Source organism: Acomys minous (assembly GCF_964271855.1).
Source record: "Acomys minous genome assembly, chromosome: 15".
Taxonomy (NCBI): Eukaryota; Metazoa; Chordata; class Mammalia; order Rodentia; family Muridae; genus Acomys; species Acomys minous.
Window position 1 is genome coordinate 23,981,100 of NC_140497.1, and position 24,678 is coordinate 24,005,777.

Sequence of the window (24,678 nt, forward strand, 5' to 3'; positions counted from 1 at the left end):
GTACGGCCCAGGCCAGCCTGAGTTACAGTAAGTCTCTATATCAAAATACATGCGTACATCAGACACAGTGGCACTTAACTTTAATCCCAGCACTCAGAAGGCAGAAGCAGACAGATCCCTGTGAGTCTGAGGCCATCCTGGTCTACATAGTGAATTCCTGGATTGCCAGAGCTACATAGTAAGACCCTGTCTCCAGAAACACACACACACAAATCCAGGAAACAAGAGAGTAGAGAGGGGAAGCAGGGAGTGGCAGAGCATAGGCGAATCCACTCACTGTGATGGCCATGCACAGTCTTGAAGGTGCCAAGGATGTGAGAAAGTAAGGATAGGTTAAGGGGAGCTAAAATGGAGAACAAGTTCATTAGGAGGCAACAAACCCCACAAACCTCCTACTCTCAAAGTCTTCTCCTCCTGACCCGCACGAAAGAGCTGAGACAGGGTTTCTCTGTGTAGCCTTGGCTGTCCTGGACTCACTTTGTAGACCAGGCTGGCCTCGAACTCACATCGATCTGCCTGCCTCTGCCTCCCGAGTACTGAGATTAAAGGCATGCGCCACGACTCCCAGCTGAGATTTCTTTCTGGAGAGGCAGGCACAGAGCTCTCAACAGACCAGGGTGGAGGAGATGGCCCAGCCTTTACAGCTCAGCCAGTAAAGACATGCTTGCTGCTAAGTCTGACGGTAGGAGTTTAACTCTCAGAACACACAGAGGAAGGAGAAACCAACTCCCAAATGTTGTTCCACTCCCACGCATTCTAACATGGGTGTGCATGCAAATGTTGAAATTAATAAAGGTAATCAAATCAGAAACTGAAGGCCATCAACAACAGCAAAAAGTCGGGTGTGGTTAAGAGCACTGGCTGCTCTTCCAGAGGACCCAACCTCAGTTCCTAGCACCCACGTGACAGTTTATAATCTCTAACTCTCAGGAGGGTTAGTCCCAGGGCATCTGATGGCCTCTTCTCACCGTCAGAGGCACTGAACACATGTGCACAGGCACTCATACAGACAAGATATCCAAGTACATAAAATAAAGACAAAGGTTAAAAAAAAAAGTTCAAAGCTGCCATGGCCATTTTTTTTTCCCCCTCAGAGTTATCCTCCTCTTTCTCTACTAATTTTATTCGTTTTTGGCAATGCACATTCAGTCATTGTGACGCCTGGAGAGTTCCTGCCCCTTCAGATCTCCTCCGCAGGAACCTAACCCAATAGGACAGTACTTAGAGGAAGGCTTTCAGCACTGGGTAAACTGCAAGTGTTCTGCCCATAAAAAGGGATTAGCATTGTTACAAAAGATAGCCAAATTGTTAGTCAGAGTGCCCTGGAGGAGGAACTGCACTCACAGAAGGGGGCGGCTATTACGAAATGGATTTGTTAAGTCTGTTTACCAGTGCGGGTTGCACAGTCCAACAGGGCCATCTGCTTGCAGGAGAGGCTGAGAGGCCCCTTAGCTACTCAGGTCACAACGCTGGAGGCCTGGACCTTCCCAGGCAGATGCCCTCACCAGCTATCATTGTAGAAAATGAATTGGCTAATAATGTTTACTGTTAAAAAAGCGGGTGTGTATGTGTGTGTGTGTATGTATATATATATATAGGCGTGTATGTATATATATATACACGCACACAACACACACACATTTTATTTATATATATATATTTTTTAATTAATTGATTTTTTTTTTCCTTTTCGAGACGGGGTTTCTCTGTGTAGCTTTGACTGTTCCGGACTCTCTTTGTAGACCAGGCTGGCCTCAAACTCACAGCGATCCGCCTGTCTCTGCCTCCAAAGTGCTGGAATTAAAGGCGGGTGCCACTACCACTCAGCTAAAAGCATATAATTATTGTGGCAGTTTTACTTAATCTGCTATCAAACATTAAAAGATACAGGCACTTGATAGAATTTTAAATAAACCTTATTTCACGTGGGGCTAAGCTGATATTAGCCCCCTAAACTACCTGATGACCTCCCAGCCCCACATCCCATGCCACCTGCCTTAATCATTCCTATCTGGGATACTTCCTGTTACGCCCAAATTTCGAGAGACTCCCTGAACAGACCACCCAAGGGCTGAGTCCAAATGCAGTGGCAAGGAAGTCTTTATTGCAGGTTCAAACCCGGGACACCTCTCCCATGCACTGACACAGCAGATGCAGGGAAGTGGCCTTGGGTCTCAATTGAGAGGGGTTTTATAGGTTTTAGACAAAGAAATGGGTTTTACAGTATATGATTGGATGACATTTGGGCAGAAAAGCTGCAAGCCAGGAGTTACAAGCCTTGGCGCTTCATGGTTGGGTAATAGGTGTAGGGACAAGTTAGCCTATAGAAAAGATTGGTTGGCCGGGCGTGGTGGCGCACGCCTTTAATCCCAGCACTCGGGAGGCAGAGGCAGGCGGATCGCTGTGAGTTCGAGGCCAGCCTGGTCTACAAAGTTGAGTCTAGGACAGCCAAGGCGACACAGAGAGACCCTGTCTCGAAAAACCAAAAAAAAAAAAAAAAAAAAAAGAAAAAAAAAGAAAAGATTGGTTGAAGCAATTTTTAATGCCAGCACTAGGGAGGCAGAGGCAGGAGGATCTCTGTGAGCTTAAGGCCAGCCTGGGAGTGTTAGGAACTTTGGCCTAGCTTCTCCTAATTGGTTGTTGCTATGTGCCAGACCACCTGCTGGTCAGCTTGACCAACAGAGAGTATATTTGAACTTTCCCAAGGTGAGCTGATTGTGTTGCTAGGGAATATCTTTCTGTTTACACTAGGTTTTTCTGGAATCTGGGTTCAGCCTTTGAGGAGTTTCAACATAAAATGGAATTTCTTTTTCAAAGTGGAGTTTGTCTAGTCCTTACACTTCCCACTCATAATTCCATAAATACTTGTTTATTCTTTTCATCTAGGCTGCTTCTCTTCAACAACCCGCCCCCAGAGTAAGTTCCTCCCGGCCACATGGTTCCATGCTAACCCATGGCAGCACCACTTCCTTCCCTCCTCCTACCTGTCTCCCTCCTTCCCATGATCCCTCTTTCCTCCAAGCCCTCAAGCCTTAGCTCCGCCTCTCACTTCTGCCCTGCCCAGGTGTGCAGGCCTTTTATCCAGCCATTCGGGGATAAGGTTGGAGGCAAGGTTACCCAGCATGACTAAGGGTACATGACAGTCCGCAGACAGCAAGCAGACCTCAGGGAGCAGAATAATTCACAATCAAATACAAAGCATTAGACCATGTCAGAGCAAGCTACAAACAAAGGCACACAAGCAAGCAGCAGCACTTCCCCTACCTGCCCCCCCCACCCCCGGAGAGCCCCTCACATCTGAACCCCACCAGGAGGTGCTACCCACTCAGAGGGAGAGTCTTCAACCCCCTCACATCTGAACCCCACCAGGAGGTGCTACCCACTCAGAGGGAGAGTCTTCAACCAGTTCGTCCTTCCAGTAGACCCCTCATAGGGCCATGTCTTTTTGTTGATACCAAATCCAAACTGACGACGAAGATTAACTACAACACTAGTCCCCATCCCTACACTCTGTGCTCTTCAACCTGCACCATGAAAGAATGCTGCCATCATAAAAGTCTTTATCGCTTTTCTTTTGCAGGTTCGTGTGTGTGTGTGTGTGTGTGTGTGTGTGTGTGTGTGTAAGACCTCATCAATGCTAGGAAAACAGTCTACCACTGAGCTATTTCCCCCAACCTTTTTAAAATTTCAAAACACAGCCAGGCAGTGGTGGCACACCCCTTTAATCCCAGCCCTCGGGAGGCAGAGGCAGGCAGATCTCTGTGAGCTCAAGGCCAGCCTGGTCTCCAGATCAAGTTCCAAGACAGCCAGGGTTAAAACAGAGAAAACCTGTCTAAAAACAAAACAAACAGAACAACAACAAAAATATCAAAACAAAGTTTCACTAATTCACATGGGGAGTGGAGAAATCCCTGAGTGAATGAAGTTCTGAGTGAGTGTGTGCAATAACCCCGCCTCTCTGTTCAGCTCTGTATAATAAACACGGCATGCTTCCATGGTGCTGTGGCTTCTCCATCAGAGAGAGACCAGCCCATCCAGTCCTTAGCTTTTCTGTGTGTTTGTGTTTGTCTTTTCCTCATTCCCTCCCCTCCACAGGCAGGTCCATCATCCCTGGAGCCATGCTTGACACAGCAAAGTTGTTTAGGCTTGCCATGAACTTGTTCGGGAGCCCAGTCATAACTTTTTTTGCTTTGGTTTTGTTGTTGTTGTTTTATGTTTTTTGTTTTTCCTCCAGACAAGGTTTCTCTGTGTGGCCTTAGCTGTCCTGGACTCGTTTTGTAGACCAGGCTGGCCTCAAACTCATGAAGATCCTCCTGCCTCTGCCTCCCAAGTGCTGGGATTACAGGCAGGCACCACCTCGCCAGGTTTCACCCAGTCATGTCTTAACTGTATTTATTTTAAATCATTGTGTATGCTCACATGTATGTGTGTCTGTGTATTGGGGTATGCACATAAGTGTGGATACTCTAGGGGGTTAAAGGTGTCAGGTGTCCTGGACCTAGAGTTACAGGTGGTTGTGATCGACCTAATGTAGATGCTAAGAATTGAAGAAGGGGAGCCGGGCATAGTGGCGCACGCCTTTAATCCCAGCACTCGGGAGGCAGAGGCAGGCGGATGGTTGTGAGTTCGAGGCCAGCCTGGTCTACAAAGTGAGTCCAGGATGGCCAAGGCTCCACAGAGAAACCCTGTCTCGGAAAACAAAACAAACAAACAAACAAACAAACAAAAGAATCGAAGAAGGGTCCTCATAACCACCAAGTCATCCCCAGTCTTCTATTGTTTTTTGAGAGAGGATTTCACTATGTAGCATTAGCTGGCCTGGAACTCATGGCATTAAATGCATAGAGATCTGCTGCCTTTGCACTTCATGTGCTGAGATTAAAGGTTTAGGATACCACACATGGATTTTTAAAAACTTTGACTTATATGGGTGTTTTGCCTGCAGCTATGTCTAAGTATGCCACTTCTGTGCCCAGTGCTTGTGAAGCCGAAAGAGGGTGTGGAATCCTCTGGAACTGGAGTTTCAGACAGTTGTGAGCCTCCAGCTGGGTTCTGGGAATTGAACCTTGGTCCTCTAGAAGAGCCACCAGTACTTTTAACCACTGAAATAGTTCTCAAGAACCTAACCTTTGTAAAAGAATGTTAATTCAGAACATGGCTGTTCTGGCAAGAGATCACATCCAAAGACCTTCTAGGTCTGTGTGATACAGCTGGAATACAAACATGCAATTCCAGGCAGAGAGCAAAGCCAGCTGGGAGAGGAGTTGGAGCCAGAACAGCTGAGTTGAATCAGCCAGCCCAGGGCTCAGAAAGAACAAGTAAGGGTGAGCTCATTAAGCAGTAAGTCTCAGAGGCTGAAAACATTCTTTGCTTAGGTTAGATTGTACAGAGGCTGGAGACTTCCAGGAACAGGCCTAGGTTAGCAGAAAGAGGCAGTAAGCCTGGAAGACAACAGCAGAAAAAGGAGATTAAAAGTTACTTTTACAGACCTTCAGCATTTAAAAGTTGTTGTTATTATCATCATTATTATTTATTTTGGTTCAAGACTGGGCTTCTTGATGTAGCCTTGGCTGTCCTGTACTCACTTTGTAGACCATGCTGGCCTCAAACTCACAGAGATCCAACCCTGCCTCTGCCTCCCAGAGTACTGGGATTACAGGTGTGCACCACCACACCCAACTCCCTTCAGCATTTTTACTTTTTTGTTTTGTTTTGTTTATAACAGAGTTTCTCTGTGTAGCCTTGGCTCTCCTAGAACTCTCTTTGTAGACCTTGAACTCACAGAGATCTGTCTGCCTCTGCCTCTGCCTCTGCAGCGACTGGCATGAATTTGTTTTCTTTTTAAAATGCTGAAGGGAGCCAGGCATGGTGACGCACACCTTTAATCCCAGCACTTGGGAGGCAGAGACAGGCGGATCACTGCGTGTTTGAGGCCAGCCTGGTCTACAAAGTGAGTCTAGGACAGCCAGGGCTAAAACAGAGAAACCCTGTCTTGGAAAAAAAAAAAACCCAAACAGGATGAGGAAATAGGTCGTGGGGTAAAGGTGCACATTGCCAAGCCTGGATCTAGGTTTGATCCTGGAACCCACATGGTAAAAGGAGAAAACAAACTCCAAAAGTTGTCCTCTGACCTCTACACATGTACTTGTACACACACATACACACACAATGTATTTCTTTTCTTTTCTTTCTTTCTTTTAATCCCAGCACTCTGGAGGCAGAGGTGGACAGATTGCTGTGAGTTCGAGGCCAACCTGGTCTGCAAAGTGAGTCAAGGACAGCCAAGGCTAAACAGAGAAACCTTGTCTCGGAAAGAGAGAGATAGAGAGAACGAGAAAACTAGAGAGCGAGACAGAGACAGAGTCGGCCTGGAAAAACAAAGTGGCAAGTGACTGAGAAAGAGAGCTGATACCAGCCTCCAGCTTCATGCCTCAAGATTGGACATTGAAATCATGTACCAAGGTGGCCGGAGAGATGGCTCAGTGGTTGAGAGCACTGACTGCTCTTCCAAAGAACCCGGGTTCAATTCCCAACACCCACATGGCAGCTCACAACCGTCTGTAACTCCAAGATCTGACACCCTCATACAGACATACATGCAGGCAAAACACCAATGCACATAAAATAAATTTAAAAAAAAAGAAAGAAATCATGTACCAAGTACAAGTAACACTGGTGTGCACAGAGCCAGACACCGGGATTACAGGTGGGAGCAGGGGGTCAAACTCTGCTCCTGTGGAAGGGCAGCCAGTGCTCTTAAGTGCTGAGCCATCTCCCCAGTCCCGGAATGTGTAAAAAGCAGGACACTTGCGTAAGTGAAATCGAGTTCTTGTAACTGCCTCACAACGGCACCTTTCTCGTTACTTAGCAGTATTTGATCTTGATCTTCAGGACAAGGTGGTGCCAGCGGAAAAGCTGCTCTTCCCTTTTGTGATCAGGAAGGAGTCTGTGTGTGCGGTGGCGGGAATGCGCCTGGGTATTTATTCGTATCTCTATGTAACTCCTATCTATATAACTTTATTGCCATTAAACTTTAACCCAGTGATTTTAACAATCATTAACTGTTCCTAACAAAGCCGCTTTATTGTGACCTTGCAGGAATGTTGTTCGTCTCCATATATTGCAGGGAGCTCTACTAGAAGGTAAAATATTCCTTCTTCCTTGATGACCTCGAATCCAGGTTCCTCCTACCTCCAATACCCAAGAGTCTATTATTAGGATTTTTGTCTTGTTTTGTTTTGCTTTGTTTTTCCGAGACAGGGTTTTTCTATCTTAGCCATCCTGGACTCGCATTGTAGACCAGGCTGGCCTCGAACTCACAGCGATCTGCCCCCGGAGTGCTGGGATTAAAGGCCTATGCCAGCACACCCGGCTTGAGTCTATTATTTTTTAATGTGTGTGTGTGTGTGTGTGTGTGTGTGTGTGTGTGTGTGTGTGTGTGTGTGAGAGAGAGAGAGAGAGAGAGAGAGAGAGAGAGAGAGAGAGAGAGAGAGAGAGAGACAGAGAGAGACAGAGACAGAGACAGAGACAGAGACACAGAGAGAAACCTTTAATAAACTGTATAGCATTTCTAAATCGGTATAATTTTCTGATTGGTATGATCCTTGCAGCCCTGTGTTCCTTTTTTTTTTTTTTTGGCCGTGGGGCTCCCAGCCTCAGGCTTATGTGTTCTCAAAGATCCTGGCCTGGAATCTTGGCCGATTTAGTGAGCAGTTCTATCCCAGTGTGATTCACAGCTTGGCAAGGCAATGCCTTTCTCTAAGCTTCATTTTTGGATCACAGAAATCCTTCCTGCCACCCAAGGCATTCTTTTTAAGAGTACAAGAGCCCAGGAATCACCGGAAGGAGGGAGGTGGGCTAAGGCCTAAGGGAATCGGCAGCGCAGGCGCTAGTCCAGGGGAAAAGAAAACCCAAACTGTCGCGCCGTGGTCTCCGTCCACGCGCCTGCAGGAACCTAGGTCGCGCGCTGCGGGGCGGGTGCCGGCGAGGGGCGGGGACAGGGGCCCCCGGGGCGCGGCCCGCCGCGGGTGCTTGCTTAGTCACGGCGACGCTGCACCCCGCTCCCCGCGCAGCGCACTTCCGCGCATGGCGCTGCTGCCGCGGGCGCTGAGCGTGGGCGCGGCCCCGAGCCTGCGGCGAGCGGCGCGCGCGCTCACCTGCGCCATGGCGAGTCCGCACGAGCCGCAGCCCCCGGCCGCCGCCGCCGCTTCTTTCGACTACCTGGTGATCGGCGGCGGCTCGGGCGGGCTGGCCAGCGCGCGGAGGGCGGCGGAGCTCGGCGCCAGGGCCGCGGTGGTGGAGAGTCACAAGCTGGGTGGCACTTGCGTGAGTATCGGGGCCCCGAGGCCGCGGTGGCGGCGGTGCGCTCTGTCCGGGCCTCTGCCCGGGACACCCGGGGTGCTCCCCAACTCCGGGGTCCCGGGTCCCAGGGAGAATGGCGGGGAAAGGGGATAAAGCCACCGAGCCACAGGTGCAATGCTAACGAAAGCCAAAACGTAAGCGCAGTTTCGCTGCCCAGCGGGCGTCTCCGTGCGGAGGAGTGTTGCATCCGGCGCTGGAGTTAGGGAAACACGAAGCTGCCTCTGGGAAACTGCTGGTGGAGTGGGCGAGGGGAGCCAGAGGAGGGCTCTAGCGCTGAAGAACGGGGCCTGGTCTCGTTCAGGAGCAGAGTGGTGGGTAACTGCAGTTCTCTACTTGGCCTGCGCCTTAGAATCCCCGGGAGAGCTGAAGTTCTGTGGCTCTTGTTCCGGCTGCATCCCAGGCTCCCTGTAGCTGGAGATGCTGAGTGGGTGTTTGCAAGCTCAGAAACGCGCAGCAGATCGTACTGCAACCAACGCTGAGAGCTACAGGTTGGCTCCCAAGGGAAACCTTAAGGGCTTTTCTCAGAGTTTCATGATACTGTTTGGTTCGGATTGTTTGGGGGACAAGTTTTCAAAGAAGGGGGAGGGACAGGAGAAAAGGTGGTAAATCTTAAGATGGGGGAGAGAAGAGGAGAGGAGAGAAAAAAGGTCGTACATCTTAAGATTGAAAGACTTCATATTTTTTAAATACACTCGACCCCCATTATCATGGCCCTCTAGAATTATTGTTGGTGACTGAAATCCCTTGAGCCCAAGAGTCACCTGGGACTGGGTTCCCTAAATGCCTTCGAAGACTGATGTTTAAATTATACTAAATTGGGAAATTCCTTAGGGGCAGAGATGGGTTCCTGTATCTGGGTACTGCTGGTTTCCTTGAAATACCTTTCTCAAGAGCAGTTTGTGAAATGAATTGGGGCTAGAGATGAGTAACTGTGAGCAGGCTCAAGCCACTGTTGAACAAACGTAGGGGTAGGAAGTAAGAAAGGAAAAGTCACCATTCAGACCGGCTTGCACTTTGACACTAGTCTGGAAAGACTAGAAAGTTCTCTGCCGAAGGCCTGATGCTCAGAGCCCGCCCCGCCCCCTCTACAAATGGTGGGAGCCTGTCATTTCTCACCTCTGCTCTTCTCTAGGCTTTTGTTTTCCTTCTTCCTGGTTCACATGACCGCCTACTGATACCCTTGGTTCTGCTGGCATTAGTCAAGAAGGGGCTAGCTGGAGTTTGGTTCCCATTAAGAAGGTGAAGACAGCCAGGCTTGGTAACGCACACCTTTAATCACAGCACTAGGCAGGCAGAGGTAGGTGGATCACTGTGAGTTCGAGGCCAGCCTGGTCTACAGAGCGAGTCCAGGATAGCCAAGGCTACACAGAGAGACCCTGTCTCGAAAAAACATTAAAAAAAAAAAACAGTGAAGACAGCGGGGCAGTGGTGGCAAACGTCTTTGATCCCAGCAGTTGGGAGGCAGAGGACAGCCTGATCTACAAAGGGAGTCTGGGACAGTCACGGCTACACAGAAACCCTGTCTCCAAAACCCAAAGAACAAACAAACAACAGGTAAAGACAGACAAACTGCTGCTGAGAGTAATCGAAGGGCATCTCAGAATGACATTACTTGCTACCCATCATCCACCTGGCCTTGCCCCAGTTCATCCTTCAGCAGATTCCATTCCCATCCATGCATTGATGATTTGGGGGGTGTCTTTTGCTCTTTTAATGGCATAGTGTTGGGGATCTCAAAGTAGCTTTTGGCTTTCAAATACAAAGTAGGGCTGCAGCCAGTACCTGAGAATATGTAGCCAGAGGGTAGATGTGGGTTTAGATTTATCAAAGAATTGCACTTATGGGCGTTTGTCCAGAATTGCAGTAGTGAACTTACTACAAGATGTAGTTTCCAAGCGTGTGCAGGAAAAACTGGGGTTTTCTGAAGCTGATCCTTTCATTTGTTCGTGTTTTGGGTTCTTAGATTGAATCTGACAGAAAGAAGAAGGTAGATACAAATATTTTTCTACTGAGGTCCCTTTCTTCAGGGAACTTGCAGTATGAATGGGGAGACCAAATACAGCCAACCAGAAAGTGGAGTCTGTCTGTCTGTCTGTCAGTCTGTCTCTCTTTTTTTTTTTTTTTCCTGTTAATGTTTATTTGTCGGAGTGCTTGCATGAATGTCTCTATACAACATGCATGCATGGAGCCTACTGGGGCCAGAAGAGGGCATCATTGGATCCCCTGGAACTGGAGTTACAGACAGCTGTTAGCTGCTATGTGGGTGCTGGGAATCCAACCCAAGTCCTCTGGAACAATGGCCACTGCTCTTAGCCACTTAGACGTCTCTGCAGCCTCGGACTGGTGTGACTTCATTATTGCTAGTAATGACCGATGTGTTCTCACTTCTTCCTGGCCACTTGGGGTTGAGGATTACTGAGTTCAAGGCCAGCCTGAGCTACACAATGATCCTTGTCCCTATACACAAAAGAACAGGTAGGTTTCTCTCTGGCAGTGTTATTTCCAGGAGGTAGGATTATATTTAATTCCTACTTGTCTTTTTCATTTGTTCACTAAATTATTATTGGAAATTATGTATCAGGTTTTTTTTTTTAAAGATTTTTTTTATTACATATACAATGTTCTGCCTGCAGACCAGAAGAGGGCACCAGATCTCATTACAGATGGTTGTGAGCCACCCTGTGATTGCTGGGAATTGAACTCAGGACCTCTGGAAGAGCAGTGTTCTTAACCTCTGAGCCATCTCTCCAGCCCCAGATTTTTTTTTTTTTTTAAATAAAGATTTGTTTTGAGGTCTGGAAAGGTGGCACTTGCTAGACATGCAGATGACTGGGGTTCAGTTCCCAGTGCCCACATCATAGCACACACCTGTCTGTCTTTAATTCCAATTTCAGAGGATCCAGTGCCTTCTTTTAACCTCCTCAGGCCCCGGGCACACTCATGGCACACTTACATACATGCAGGCAAAACACTTAACATACATAAAATACAAATAAATCTTTTTTAAGTTTTTATTATGTAGATACTCATGCGTGTGTTGAGGGCTGGTGTGTGCGTGTGAGTGTAGGTGCCCACAGAGGCTAGAATCAGCTCTCCCTGTTGCTAGAATCACAGGCAGTTGTGCACTGTCCAGCCTGGGTTCTGGGATTGGAACTCTGGGCTTCAGCCATCTCCTCGGCAACCTCCTTCTCCGTGTTTTTATAGAAGCCAGAGGGTCACTGCAGCCAGCAAAACAGATAAAAATCCTGACCTTGCCAGTGGACATTTTGGTGGTTATCTGTGGTTTCTAAAATTTCCGTTACTATTGTGGGAGTTGGTGGTGATGAGCTTTTTTTTGTTTTGTTTTGCTTTTTTCTTGCTTCTTTTTGGCTTAAGCCTTTTTGTGTGTGGATGTTTGGAGTCATTGGTAATAAAGCTGGAATGGATTTTTGAGATTCATCAATCTTATATGACTATAGTTTTTCAAAAACAATAATAGTAGTACACACATGGGCAGTTCTATGTAGTTCTGGCTGACCTAGAACTTATTATATAGACTAGGCTGGCCTCAAACTCAGAGGTCTGTCCACCTCTGCCTAGGATTAAAGGTATCTAGGCTGGTCTTAAAAGCACTATATAGTGGGGGAGGGCGGGAGATGACCTTGACCTTATGATCTTCCTATGTCTCCCTCCCAAGTTTTGGGATTATAGACATGCATCACTGCTTCCGACTTATGTGGTGCTGGACATGAGCCCGGAGTTTTGACATACTAGGCAAGTGTGCCACCTACCAACGGGGCTACATCTGAAGTCCGGTTTTATTTTTAACTTTGTAAAGACCATTGAGAAGGTACTGACGTTGTCTGCCTGTAACAGTTTCATCGAGACTATGGTTTTTATTACATTTCTTTATTTTGGGGAGGAGGTATGCATTGCATGTGTGTGGAGGTCGGAGGGCAGCTTGTGGGAGTCAGTTCTCTCTTTCTCCATGTGGGTCCGGAGGATCGAACTCAAGCTTGTCAGACTTAGTGGCAGGCACCTTTATTCACTCAGCCATGTTGGCAGCCCCCAACTGGAATTTTAGCATGTTTGTTCTGCTTTTTATTACAGGACATTGAACCCGTGCCTCGCACATGCTAAGTATGTATTCTGCTCCTGAGCTATACCTTGAGCCTTAAGAACAGTATGTATTTTAATGGAAAATGGGAGACTGTCCTTTCTAAAACACTGTGTGGGCCCCCGATCTCTGTTTCACATACATCTTACTAGAAAGTCAGGGAACATCATTTTGTCCAATCCCTTTTGCTCTACTGCAGAGCACAATGTCAGCCAGCACACTTGAGAACACTCAAATAAGCAGGCTGCAGCCTGTGAGCTGGCCGTAGGAACCATGGCTTCAGTATATCCCATGGGCTGATCTGTGATGTCATAAAATGTTTAAGCGTTGTCTTCCAGTAGAAGGGGGACCCTCCTCATTCCTACTTAGGAGCCAGGCATTATTTATTTTAAACTCATTAGAACTGGGGTGGTAGCTCAGCTGTAGCGCTCTTCCCCCGATGTCTGTGAGGCCCTGGGAACTCCAAAACAAGTAAACATCCAGCAATTCATAAAACACTTTTTTGTTTTGTTTTGTTTTGTTCTCTCTGTGTTAGCCTTGGCTGACCTGGACTCACTTTGTAGACCAGGCTGGCCTTGAACTCACAAGGATCTGCCTGCCTCTGCCTCTCAAGTGCTAAGATTACAGGCATGGGCCACCATGCCCGGCCCCATAAAACTCTTTTAAAAAAAGGTTTATTTATTATTATGCATTCAGTGCTCTGCCTAAATTTACACCTGCAGGCCAGAAGAGGGCATCAGATCACATTATAGATAGTTGTGAGCCACCATGTGGCTGGGAATTGAACTCAGGACCTCTGGACAAGCAGCTAGTGTTCTTAACCTCTGAGCCATCTCTCCAGCCTCCATAAAACTCTTAATTAAGACTCTCCCAGATGAGTCTTCACCCCAGGGCTCCTGATTTAGTATTTCTAGAGTGAAACCCTACAGATAAAATTTTCAGACGCTGCACCCACATTTTTGTGGATGAGTCAGACACAATACAAGGCTTCTGTTGAAATAAGGCTAGGAAAGCTTTAGGAGGTCTCCAGTGAGCCCCCTAGTGGTTGATGAATGAGACAGCACGGGGTTTCGTCCCTGCTCTGATAATGCTTTCCAGGTTCACTTTTGCATGTTTCTGAAATAACCGGCTTAGTACATCTCCTAAGGGTGTCTGCCACATGCTTGCTTGCTTTGTTTGTTTAACTTCAGGGTCATTTCCTTCCCCAAGGCTTCTATTCTTCTGATGCCGTGAATAGACCCTTCTCTCAGAGAAGTAGATTGTCAAAGTGAGTGAGCTGGTACTGTTGAAACCCTGTCCCCCCCCCCCCAATATTTGGAGGTGATGAGGTTAGATGAAGACATGAGAGTGGGCCCTGCGGGCATCTTTCCCGAGGAAGGAGACCTGGGTTTTCTTTCTCTTTGTCATGGGAAGTCACTGAGAGAAAGTGTCCACCTACAAGCTAGGAGTGGGAACCCTTTACTACCCACCAGTGCCAGCGCTTTGATCTCTGATTTCCCATCATCCTCCACACTATGAGAAACACCAGCCACGTAAACTCTCTAGGCTGGTGTGCTGTTACAGCTACTTCAACTAATATGATTGGTACGTGTCTGCGAGCTCACTTTTCTTTTTTACTGATTTTTAAAAATTAAGGAAAAATTTGTGTATGTATGTCTGTGTCTCATATTTCAAGTTGATTTTGAACTCTCTATGGAGCTGGGGATAACCTTGAGCCATTTTCTCCTCCCCCCCCCTTTTTTTCTTTTCTTTCTTTCTTTTTCTTTTTCTTTTTTTTTTTTTTTTGGTCTGGTTTTTGTTTGTTTGTTTTGAGATAGGGTATTACTCTGTGGTCCAGACTGGCCTAAAATTTGCCATCCTCTTGCCTTAGCCTCTCTAGTGCTAGGTTGATAGTCATTTCCCTGCATTCAGGGTATACTTTTTTTTTTTTAATTAAATAGAATCTGTTCCTTTAAGACTGATGGTGAGAAAGGTAGTCAGAACCTGGTATGAGATGACCTTGCCCTCCTTTGAACTGAAAACTGTAGTGTCTAGAACTGTTGCTAAGCCTACTGAGCCACAGAGAAAGGACATCCCAGGTCCAATAGCTTGAGTCCACTACTCAAGTTCGTCCTTAGTTTTCTGAATTAGGCAAAAGCCAAATGAACAAAACCCCAAATGCCATTGTAAAGTATTATATTGTGTTAGATAACAGCTGAGTGTGAAGGCAAAAGAAATTATCTTTTTCCCTAGAATTTAAAGATAGTCCCCTATCGCCCAGTGCAGTGAAGGTGATCTTTGAATTCAGTTTTCAGAGTCTCTCAAAGGTACAACCCAGTGTTTCTCATGGTTGTGACTCCACGGCAGGCGAATTGCAGTGTGAAGCTTGCCTGGAGGAGGCTGAAGCAGAGCCTCTGGGAGCTTTCATGAAGCATCTTGCGGGGAGCTGAGCATGGCGGCGCACACATTTAATCCCAGCACTGGGGAGGCAGAGGCAGGCAGATCCTTGTGAGTTTGAGGCCAGCCTGGTCTACAAAGCAAGTCCCAGGACAGCCAAGGCTACACAGAGAAACCCTGTCTCGGAGGGAAAAAAGTCTTGGGGGAAAGTGCTCCCTCTGTCTTCTCCTTTGCCCTGTGGGACCTCCAGCTCCAGTTCTTGTGGGGCTCTGTACACCTTGCCGGGAAGCGTGTGTGGAAAGGGTTGGCTGTGTGACTGGCGAAGCTGTCTTCATGTCTAAGTTTCTGTGAACTGGACTGCACATTGCTGAAACCCACAGGGCGGGCCTGGGAAAGGGCTGCTGTGTACACTGTGGCTCATCTAGTGAGCAAGCAGTGACTTAGCAACATGCAAACCACAACCTAGCTTATTGTCAACAGCAGGTACTTTCCCAATGTAGCTTTCCAAACAGCCCAGTTTAAAGGAAGTTCCATTCCTTTGGTTCCGATAGGTTCTCCTTAAAAACAGAAAATTGCCCTCATCCTGTGTGAATTTAGGACTTCAGGAGACTTGTCTGTTCTCTTAACTGTTAACTGCAATGCATGCAGAGAACAAAGCCCCCTGTTCAGATGTACCGGATGGACTGTGGATTCTCCACGTGGGGCGGAGTAGGGGGTGGGGGGAGTCTACTGCTGAACCTCTGACGTGTACTCTGGTGCCCACTTGGCAAGAAGGCATAGTGGACACACAGAGGAAGGGGATGCAGGCTATCCTGATGAGGCCTAATAGGCCGTCTTCAGACAATTGAGGTAGGAGGGCACCTCGTCAAAGGTCTAAGGGAGGGGAATAGGCAGAAGAGGCAGGGAGGGTGGGAATGGAAGATAAGAGAAAGCGGATGTGGCTAGCATTACCGTCTCGCCAGCAAGAACGACGCTACACACACAAACAGGATCCTTCTGCAGTAAAGCTTTAATGCATCTTGAGAGGGAGAGCATAAGCTTACAACAAGTAAAATGGAGACCCCAAACAGCAGAAACCCATCCCTTATATAGGAAACTGTCCTCTGCCTAAGATGTGTCAGTCCCTGATTGGCTGTTGCTCATCGGGCGAGATGACGCCACGGGAGAGGCAGAGCACAACAAGTGGAAAATCCCTTCGCACATGCGCAGATTAGTTGTTTGTCAGCATGGGACACAGGATGTCAGCGCCATCTTGTAATGGCGAATGTGAGCGCGGCCTCTCACATCTCCCCCTTTTCTTATTATTAAAAAGCAATAAGACACCCAACAGGGAGAGTGGAGACAGAGGTCAAATCCCCAAACAAAATATCAGGCCTGCATACACAACTCTCCCCTAAGCTCTTCACCCGGAGAGGTCATAGCCTGGCCCTGTGCTGTTTTTTCTGGGGGAAGGACACTGGGGCACGCAACCTTCATGCAAGATGACATGCCTCCCTAGAATTAGCTCATATATGCCGCAGAGCCATTCTACTGCAATGCTTCGCTATGCAACTCTCCAGGGCTGCTGAAGCTTACTCACTCTACCTCGTGCAATGAGATGAGACTCTGAGGGTGCAAGAGCTGAGCAGCCAGCGACTTATTGCTTAAGCATGGTTAACCATATATCAGGGGAGGTCCCAGACTCTAAAGCAGCAAGTGCTTGGGTGATAACCACCTTGTCTCTTTTTGTTTGAGCCCTGAGTTTACAGACCAACCATAGGGTTAACACTAATCCACAGCAGATTACAGCTCAAAACAATCCAACCCCAACCCATTCTTTAAAGAAGGAGAAGGCTGAGGATATCCACGACGAGAATCCCTCAGTAAGTGACAGATCCAGCCGTGTGGAGTTGACTTGAATGATAGCAGTCTGCAATTCTCTTAAGGTCTGTTCAAACTCCGCTGTCCAATTCTGTAAAAATAAACTGAGAGAGACTCTTTGACAGATTAGCTGCTTTAGTGAAATTTTCATATTGAACCGAGGTAACACATAGTCCAGGGAATTTTTGTTCACAGCCCAGTTGGGCCAGTTAAAACCACTTGTCGGCGCCGGACCGTCCAGCGGAAATAAGACGCCAACAACCAGACTTCTTCTCGAGATCTTTACTCAGGATTTAGCTCAGTGGGAATGGCCCCGAAGAAGGGAAGGGCCAAGCTTAAGTACAACTCAAGGGCCAATCAGCTCATGCCAGGTGTCACCTCCTCATAGGTCCGCGTTAGAGCAGGACTGCGCGTCATCAGATCACCAGTTACCCTTGCACAGCCTTTTGCCATATAAGGACTTGTTTATGTTGGAGAGCGCTCGCCGTCGCGATGGCGGAAACCTGCGCCTTATTAAGGCACGGCACATCGCAGCTCTCCACAGTCCCCCCTGTTTTATTTTGTAAGAGCAGGACGAAACGGGTGAGAGTAGAGGTCTGATCTCCAGAGGGCACTGATGTATGACCGCCCATAACCCAGGTTATTCACCTTGATCATGTGCGGAACCCGCCCAGAAGTTTGGCCACTGATGTACAACAGAACTCAGCTAGGGGCTCGGCCCCAGCCTAGCTCTGGACCCGACCGACACTTTTTTCTGGAGGTGGGATTTTGGGTGTCAGCCCACATGCAATCAGACGTGCTCTCCAGGAAGCCATTAACTGCAAACAATGTACCTCCTGTGCAGTGCTTTGCCTTGCACCCCGAACATGACGAGGATCAGGACTTAAAGGCCGCCAGCCAAGCCTGAGGGGACTGTCCAGCCTCAATAGCATAGAAGGCTTGTGCAATTAGGGCATGGTCTCTGTTTCGGGATATGACCAAGCGCCGAAGGAACACAAGGCAGAGGAAGCTGATAATCAGAAGGGCCATAGCTAAAGCCCCGATACCCACCCACTCCTTAAGATGATGCATAGCTTGTTGAATCCAGGAGGCGAGGCCTTCAGCGGTGGTAATGTCCACTGGAGTGGAATTCACAGTGACAATGGCGAGGCGCAGATCTCTTAGGGTATGTTCAAACTCTGTGGACCAGTTCCCCTGGAGATAAGCTGAAAGACTCTTAGACAAATTAGCAGCTCATGTAATGCATAACCCTGACATTTTCATTTGCATCTGAGCCGAATCACCTGTTAGAAGTTTCAAAAAGGTCAGATGTATTCCAGCTGAGAGTAGCATTACCAAATGCTCCTCCATTAATCATGGCCATTGGTGTTGGCATCCTCAAACACTGGGAAGGTGGCACGAGCCTGCTTCCAAACCTCTGGGCACAGAGAATGATAGTTCCCCTGTGGTGCTGATAAAGGTGAAGTGTCCGCATAAGGCGGCGGTGCCAGTTCCGAGGCACGCCAAGATGGCGGATTATCTCGTTTGGGCGCGGCCTCTTCCGCCTTCTTCCTCCTCCTACCCTCCTCGTGCTGTTTCTGCGCGAGCGACTCCATTTTTAGCATGAGTCTCTCAAGTCTTTAGTTTTCAGCAGCCCTTTCTGAGCCGCCCTGATCAGACATGACGAAGAGTTTCCCACTTTTAAAGGGTCTCTGAACGTCCCCCGCTTTACCGCGGACTGAAAAACTTGTCTCAACCTGTTCAATATCTCCAAAAATGCGCCCTGCAGCTTCTGTCATTCTGGCCACAAAATCGGAAAACGACTCCTCAGGGTCTTGAATAATCTTTGTGAGGCACCTATTAGCTTCCCCTTTTTTAGAGAGTGCTTTCCAGGCTTTAATTGCACTCTGTGAAATCTGAGCATAAGCTCCCCAATGGTAATTTATCTGATTTGCAGTAAATTGACCTTGACCTGTTAGCAAATCAAAGGTCCAATCCCTCTGTTCAGGGGTAAGTGCAAGGGCATTGGCCCGAGCCTGTGTTTGAGTGGCCTCAAACCATAGGGCTCTCCATTCTATATATTGGCCCATATCTGGAAGTGCGGCTTTGGCCACCATCTGCCAATCAGAAGGAGTTAGGGCACCAGTGCCAATTCTTTCTAACATTACCAGGGTGAAATTTGCATTAACCCCATATTTGCGAACAGATTCAGCCAAGTCCTTTATTAGATTGAACTCCACTGGAGCATGGACTCGACCCCTGTTCTCTGTTTCAAACACAGGAAAAAAATTATGTAATTTTTTACGAATCTTTTCCGGCCAGAAGGAAAATCCAGACTGTAGTTCGTAGGGTGGAGGAGCAGTGGGTGCCACCCTGCGAGATGAATTGAGGGAGGGTTTTTTATTACCCTCTCGTTCGTCTGGGTGGTATCTCTCTTCCTCATACCTGGCTGCCTCTTCCTCTAATTCGGCTTCTTCCTCCGAATCAGGAGTCTCATTTCTCTCGGCGGTGAACTAGGTCCTGAGGGGGGTTGCACTCCTTTTACAGGAGGGTCCTGAGCTTTTTTCTTTTTATGGGCATCCTTTTTCCTGCGCGCACTCAACCTCTCACTACGTTCCGTTTCTGACATGCTATCCTGAACTTCTTCTAGGGCAACCTGTCCTTCATCTACTGCCCTCTTGACAATTACGGCAGTAAATATTACAGCCAGAATCAGCCCAAGAATTTCAGAAATATGCATACCTCTCCGAACTTACCAACCCTGCAGTTCTGAATCCTCCCTGTAGTTAGGGGGTCTCCGAAGGTGCTGACGATGGTGTGGTCTTCCCTGGTTTCGGCACCAGATGTGGCTAGCGTTACCGTCTCGCCAGCAAGAACGACGTTGCACACACATACAGGATCCTTCTGCAGTAAAGCTTTAATGCATCTTGAGAGGGAGAGCATAAGCTTACAACAAGTAAAATGGAGACCCCAAACAGCAGAAACCCATCCCTTATATAGGAAACTGTCCTCCGCCTAGGATGTGTCAGTCCCTGATTGGCTGTTGCTCATCGGGCGAGATGACGCCACGGGAGAGGCAGAGCACAACAAGTGGAAAATCCCTTCGCACATGCGCAGATTAGTTGTTTGTCAGCATGGGACACAGGATGTCAGCGCCATCTTGTAATGGCGAATGTGAGCGCGGCCTCTCACAGATAACAATTAGGATGTAATGTGAATAAGTTATAATAAATAAAATATACATAAAAAATAAGTGTTTGTAAAGGGAGGAGCTGGTTGGAGTTGGTAGCAAATATTACTTAACTTTGGCCATTTGCCTTGCTGATTGGCTTTTTTTTACAGTGATCTTACTATGTTTTCATTTTTAAGAATAATGGTTTTGGCCGGGCAGTGGTGGTGCATACCTTTAATCCTAGCATTCAGGAGGCAGAGGCAGGCAGATGTCTGTGAGTTCGAGGCTAGCCTGGTCTACAGAGCTAGTTCCAGGACAGCCAGGGCTACACAGAGAAACCCCGTTTCCAAAAACAAAACAAGAATGTTTTTGAAGGGCAAGCAAGCATTTGTTCAGAAGTAAGGAAACAGCTGCCCATAGCTGGGAGGGGTCTCAAAAATGAGATGCCTGTTTTTTACATTTTAAACATTTATTTTTATTACCTTAAAGTATATATGTGAATGAGTGCAGGTGCATTCAGAGGTCACCTGTGTCACATACCCCAGGAACCACAATTAGAGGTGGGTATGAGCCATCTTTCCAGCAGTACGTGTGTGTGTGTGTGTGTGTGTGTGTGTGTGTGTGTGTGTGTGTGTGTGTTGGTTTTTTGAGACAGGGTTTCTCTGTGTAATATTGGCTGTCCTGGAACTCTCTTTGTAGACTAGGCTAGCCTTGTTCAGCCATATTTTTACTTTTTCTTTGTTTGTTTGAGACCAAGTCACAGGTAGCACAGGCTGGCTTCAAACTTACTGCATAGCTGGTGTGCGGGCCTTTATCTCACCCTTGCACCTCTACTTTCCATCTGCTGACTCCAGGCCTGTGCTGCCAGACCTAGTGCACACAGTAGCTCCAGAAGCAGGAAAGAGAAGCAACGCGCCGAGGGTGCGAGGCTGGACGTACAGGGCTCCCTGGGCCTGGTCTCTCCAGCTCCGATGATCGTTGGCCGTACTTTATTCTTCCCAAGTCATTGGGTGTCTGATGTCATACCGAGACCGGTGGGGATTGGTTTCCAGAACTGGAAGATACACCTGAAATTCTGTTCTCTTTGGCTGCCACAACAGGACAAGGGCTGTTTCAGGATTGTGGTCCCCTTGTCTCCAGGCTCTAAAGTGTTCCCGGGGATGCTGCAGCACAGATTGTCTTGGCCTGTGGAGATCGCAGTTTTCTGTCACTTTCTCCATCTAGTCTCCTGGTCCCACGCTTAGAGCCTGGGAGGCTCTGTAAGGTCTGGGATTAGATCCATATAGGACGTTAACCTCGCACAGTGCCTGGCACAGCTGGGTGCTTAGCGGGTTCCTGGATATGAACTAATAGGTAAACCATATAGACCTTGGCAGTAGTGTAGGTCTGGCCATCTTGACCCTTAGGCAAAAAGATAGGTAGTTCAAGGCCAGTGTGGGCTACACGTTGTCCTCTTTTTTTTTTTTTTTTTTTTTTTTTGGTTTTTCGAGACAGGGTCTTTCTGTGTTAGCCTTGGCTGTCCTGGACTCACTTTGTAGACCAGGCTGCCCTTGAACTCACAGCGATCCGCTCGCCTCTGCCTCCCGAGTGCTGGGATTAAAGGCATGCTCCACCACGCCCGGCACGTTGTCCTCTTTCAAGCAATAACAAACTATAAAACTAAATAAAATACTCACAACAAGACACAAATGCCATAGTCCATTACAGAAAGCATAAAGAGTAAAATAAAGATTTTCTTTACTCCTTTTCCAGGGAACGGTGTGTAGGCTGCTTGGAGTATGTACACACACACACACACACACACACACACACACACACACACACACACACACACACACACGCATGTAGCCGCTCAGTGATGGGGTGTGTTTTGAGGGATGTGGGAAATATCTTAGGAGACCACCACTGCATGTGTAGTTCGCCGTCGAGCAGACTCCTCAGGGTGGTGTATGACTGCATACGTGTACACATACATGGCATTTCAAACTGTAAGTAACTTGGTCTGCAGCTCTCTTCCTGTCTCAGAGTATTATTACCCAGTGACCCCCCTCTTCCACCGCGCTGCTTGCTGTGGAGTCCGTGCACCTGCAGTCAGCAAGTAGGGAGTTTGGGGAGACCTGCTTCACATAACTTCCGTCACACTGTATCATTCAATTCTGCTTGTTATCAGCTATTGCTGTTAGTACCTGATTCTTACATATAACTTGAACTCTGCCACAGGCGAGAATATAAAGGAGAAAATGCTATAGAGTGTGTGTCCTGTGCACAGTTGGAACATTCGGAGTGTCTTGGAACATACCCTCCCTAGAAAGGGCGAGCGCCATAATGTAGATTTCACTCTGTAACAGTACATAGGCGTCCGCCTTGTTGCTTGTTTGTTTGTTTGTTTGTTTGTTTCGGTTTTTTGGTTTTTTTGAGACAGGGTTTCTCTGTGTAGCCTCTGTCCTGGACTCACTTTGTAGACCAGGCTGGCCTTGAACTCACAGTGATCTGCCTGCCTCTGCCTCCCGAGTGCTGGGATTAAAGGCGTGCGCCACCAACGCCCGGCCCGCCTTGTTTTAAACAGCTGAAAAGTACTGCACAGACTCAGTGTGCAGTAATGGAATGCTGTGGATTGTGAACTCGTTTTCTGTTACTCGTTATGACTAGGCTTCAGGGAACACCCTTTCTTGTGTGTGTGTGTGTGTGTGTGTGTGTGTGTGTGTGTGTGTGTGTGTGTGTGTGTGTACTTTACATGTTTGTGTTACCGTAGATGGACCAAATGGGATGTGCTTCCTAATGTTGGTTTGATGAGTCATCCTTAGCAATCTGATAAATGGAAAAGTATTTCAGTAGAATAGCTTTCGTTGGGGTGTTTGCTTTTAGTACACATGTGTGGAGGCCAGCTGGTCGACCTCAGGTGTTACTTAGGTGCTGTCCGATTTGCTTTTTAGACCAGGCCTTTGACTGGTACCTGGGGCTTCCCAATTAGCATAGGCTGCCTGGCCAGCAAGCCGTAGGAACCTGCCTGTCTCCACTTTCCTGGCTTTGGGATGACAAGTATGCACCACCACTCCTAGCATTTTGATGCGGATTCTGGTCCTCTTGGTCTGCTGGGACAAGCACTTATTGACTGAACTGTCTCCAGCTCTAGCCTTTTGTTTCTACTTTTAAAACATGTTCCTGTTGAATAGTGTTTATTCTGTATTTTCCTGTGTACTGATAGCATGAAGGAAATGTTTATTTGAAGCACAGTGATCTCTGTGCATTTAGATTTTCTGTGTGCCGGGCGTAGTGGTGCGTCCTTTAATCCCAGCACTTGGGAGGCAGAGGCAGGTGGATCTCTGTGAGTTCAAGGCCAGCCTGGTCTACGGAGTGAGTCCAGGATAGCCAAGGCTACATAGAGAAACCCTGTCTCTGAAAAACCATTAAAAAAAAACCCTGCACTTAATTGTTTGTGTACATGTGTGCATGAAGAGCACATGCCGGCACATATGTGGAGGTTAGAGGACAACTTGTTCTGGATGGTTCTCTCCTGCGGGCAGGTCCTGAATATCACACTTGATTAGTCAGCCTTGGCCCACTGAGCCATCTCACTGGCCCCACACTGGGTGTTTTGGGGGATGCACTGCCTATATCTTCTTTTAAGTCTTAGAACTTCCTGTTGCAGCCAAGATAGTGTGCTGCTGCTGCTGAAATGGGTGTCAGGTGGCGAGTGTACACAGCCAGGAGCTCTATAGCTTGCCGGTAAAGGCTGAGCTCAGCCCAGTGTACTCTCCAAAGGCAGCTTTCCTGCTGGTATACACACAACAGTTACCCGTTCAGTAAGGGCCAGGCTTTGTTTCTGTTTTTATTTTTTGACAAAAGGCCTCATGTAGCCCAGGCTAGACACACATTTCTCTGTATCTAAGGATCCTGGAGTTCCAGAGCCTCTTGTTTCCAATCCCAAGTGGGGTTCAGATTTCTTGTTCCTAAGACTTCATAAACACATTTTTTTCTTTTTAATGAAATCTTCTTTGTTTTGTGTTTTGTTTTTTGTTGTTTTGGGACAGAGTTTCTCTGTTTAGCTTTGGCTGCTCTGGACTCACTTTGTAGACCATGCTGGCCTCGAACTCACAGCAATCCGCCTGCCTATGCCCCCAAGTGCTGGGATTAAAGGCATGCACCACCATTGTCCTGCAAATTGAGTGTTCTTTTTTTTTTTTAATTGAGCGGGTTTTTTTGGTTTTGTTTGTTTGTTTGTTTGGTTGGTTTGGTTTTTTGAGACAGAGTTTCTCTGTGTAGCCTTGGCTGTCGTAGACTCGCTTTGTAGACCAGGCTGGCCTCCAACACAGTGATCCGCTTGCCTCTGCCTCCCGAGTGCTGGGATTAAAGGCATGCGCCACCCTGCCCGGCTAAATTGAGTGTTCTTAACCCATGTCTTTTTATTTTTCCCCCCAGGTGAATGTGGGATGTGTACCCAAAAAGGTAAATTTTTTATTTTTCCTTCTTTTAATACTCCTTGTTCATGTTTAGTAAACCGTGATCAGAATAAGGGTGTTTCTGAGCACACCAGTCACAGGTTGTTCTCTTTGCTTTCTGCTGCTGTGGTTTGAAGAGGAAGGGTTTATTTCAGATTACAGCTCACAGTTCCTGGAAGTGAGTGAAAAAGGACGAAGCTTACAAAAATAATTGTTTAAAATATTTATTTATTTATTATTATGTATACGGCGTTCTGTCTGCATGTACACCTGCACACCAGAAGAGGGCATCAGATTACACCATGGATGGCTGGGAACCGAACCCAGGACCCTCGGAAGAACAGGCGGCGCTCCCAACCACTGAGCCATCTCTCCAGCCCACAAAAATACAAAAT

General features: G+C 47.5%; 1 protein-coding gene and 1 long non-coding RNA gene across 3 annotated transcripts in view; one reads left to right on the forward strand and one right to left on the reverse strand.

The window, feature by feature from the left end:
• The first annotated feature begins 7,107 nt into the window (after positions 1–7,107).
• The window catches only part of GSR (glutathione-disulfide reductase), a 42,775-nt gene continuing 25,204 nt past the window's right edge, over positions 7,108–24,678 (forward strand). Inside the window, exons 1-2 of one of the 2 annotated variants that reach the window (XM_084760368.1) lie at positions 7,108–7,142; positions 24,264–24,290. Coding sequence is in view for 1 of the 2 variants with exons in the window: in XM_084760367.1 (XP_084616493.1) it covers positions 8,086–8,325; positions 24,264–24,290 (267 nt within the window). In the remaining variant the exon portion in view is untranslated. Of the gene's footprint in view, positions 7,143–8,024; positions 8,326–24,263; positions 24,291–24,678 lie in introns of those variants that run through there. The other variant, XM_084760367.1, reaches the window with a different exon arrangement.
• LOC311584397 lies at positions 16,287–17,928 on the reverse strand. The gene is made up of 2 exons (XR_014774854.1): positions 17,744–17,928; positions 16,287–16,784 (listed from the first exon to the last, which is right to left on the reverse strand). It is a non-coding gene; the product is annotated as an uncharacterized lncRNA (long non-coding RNA).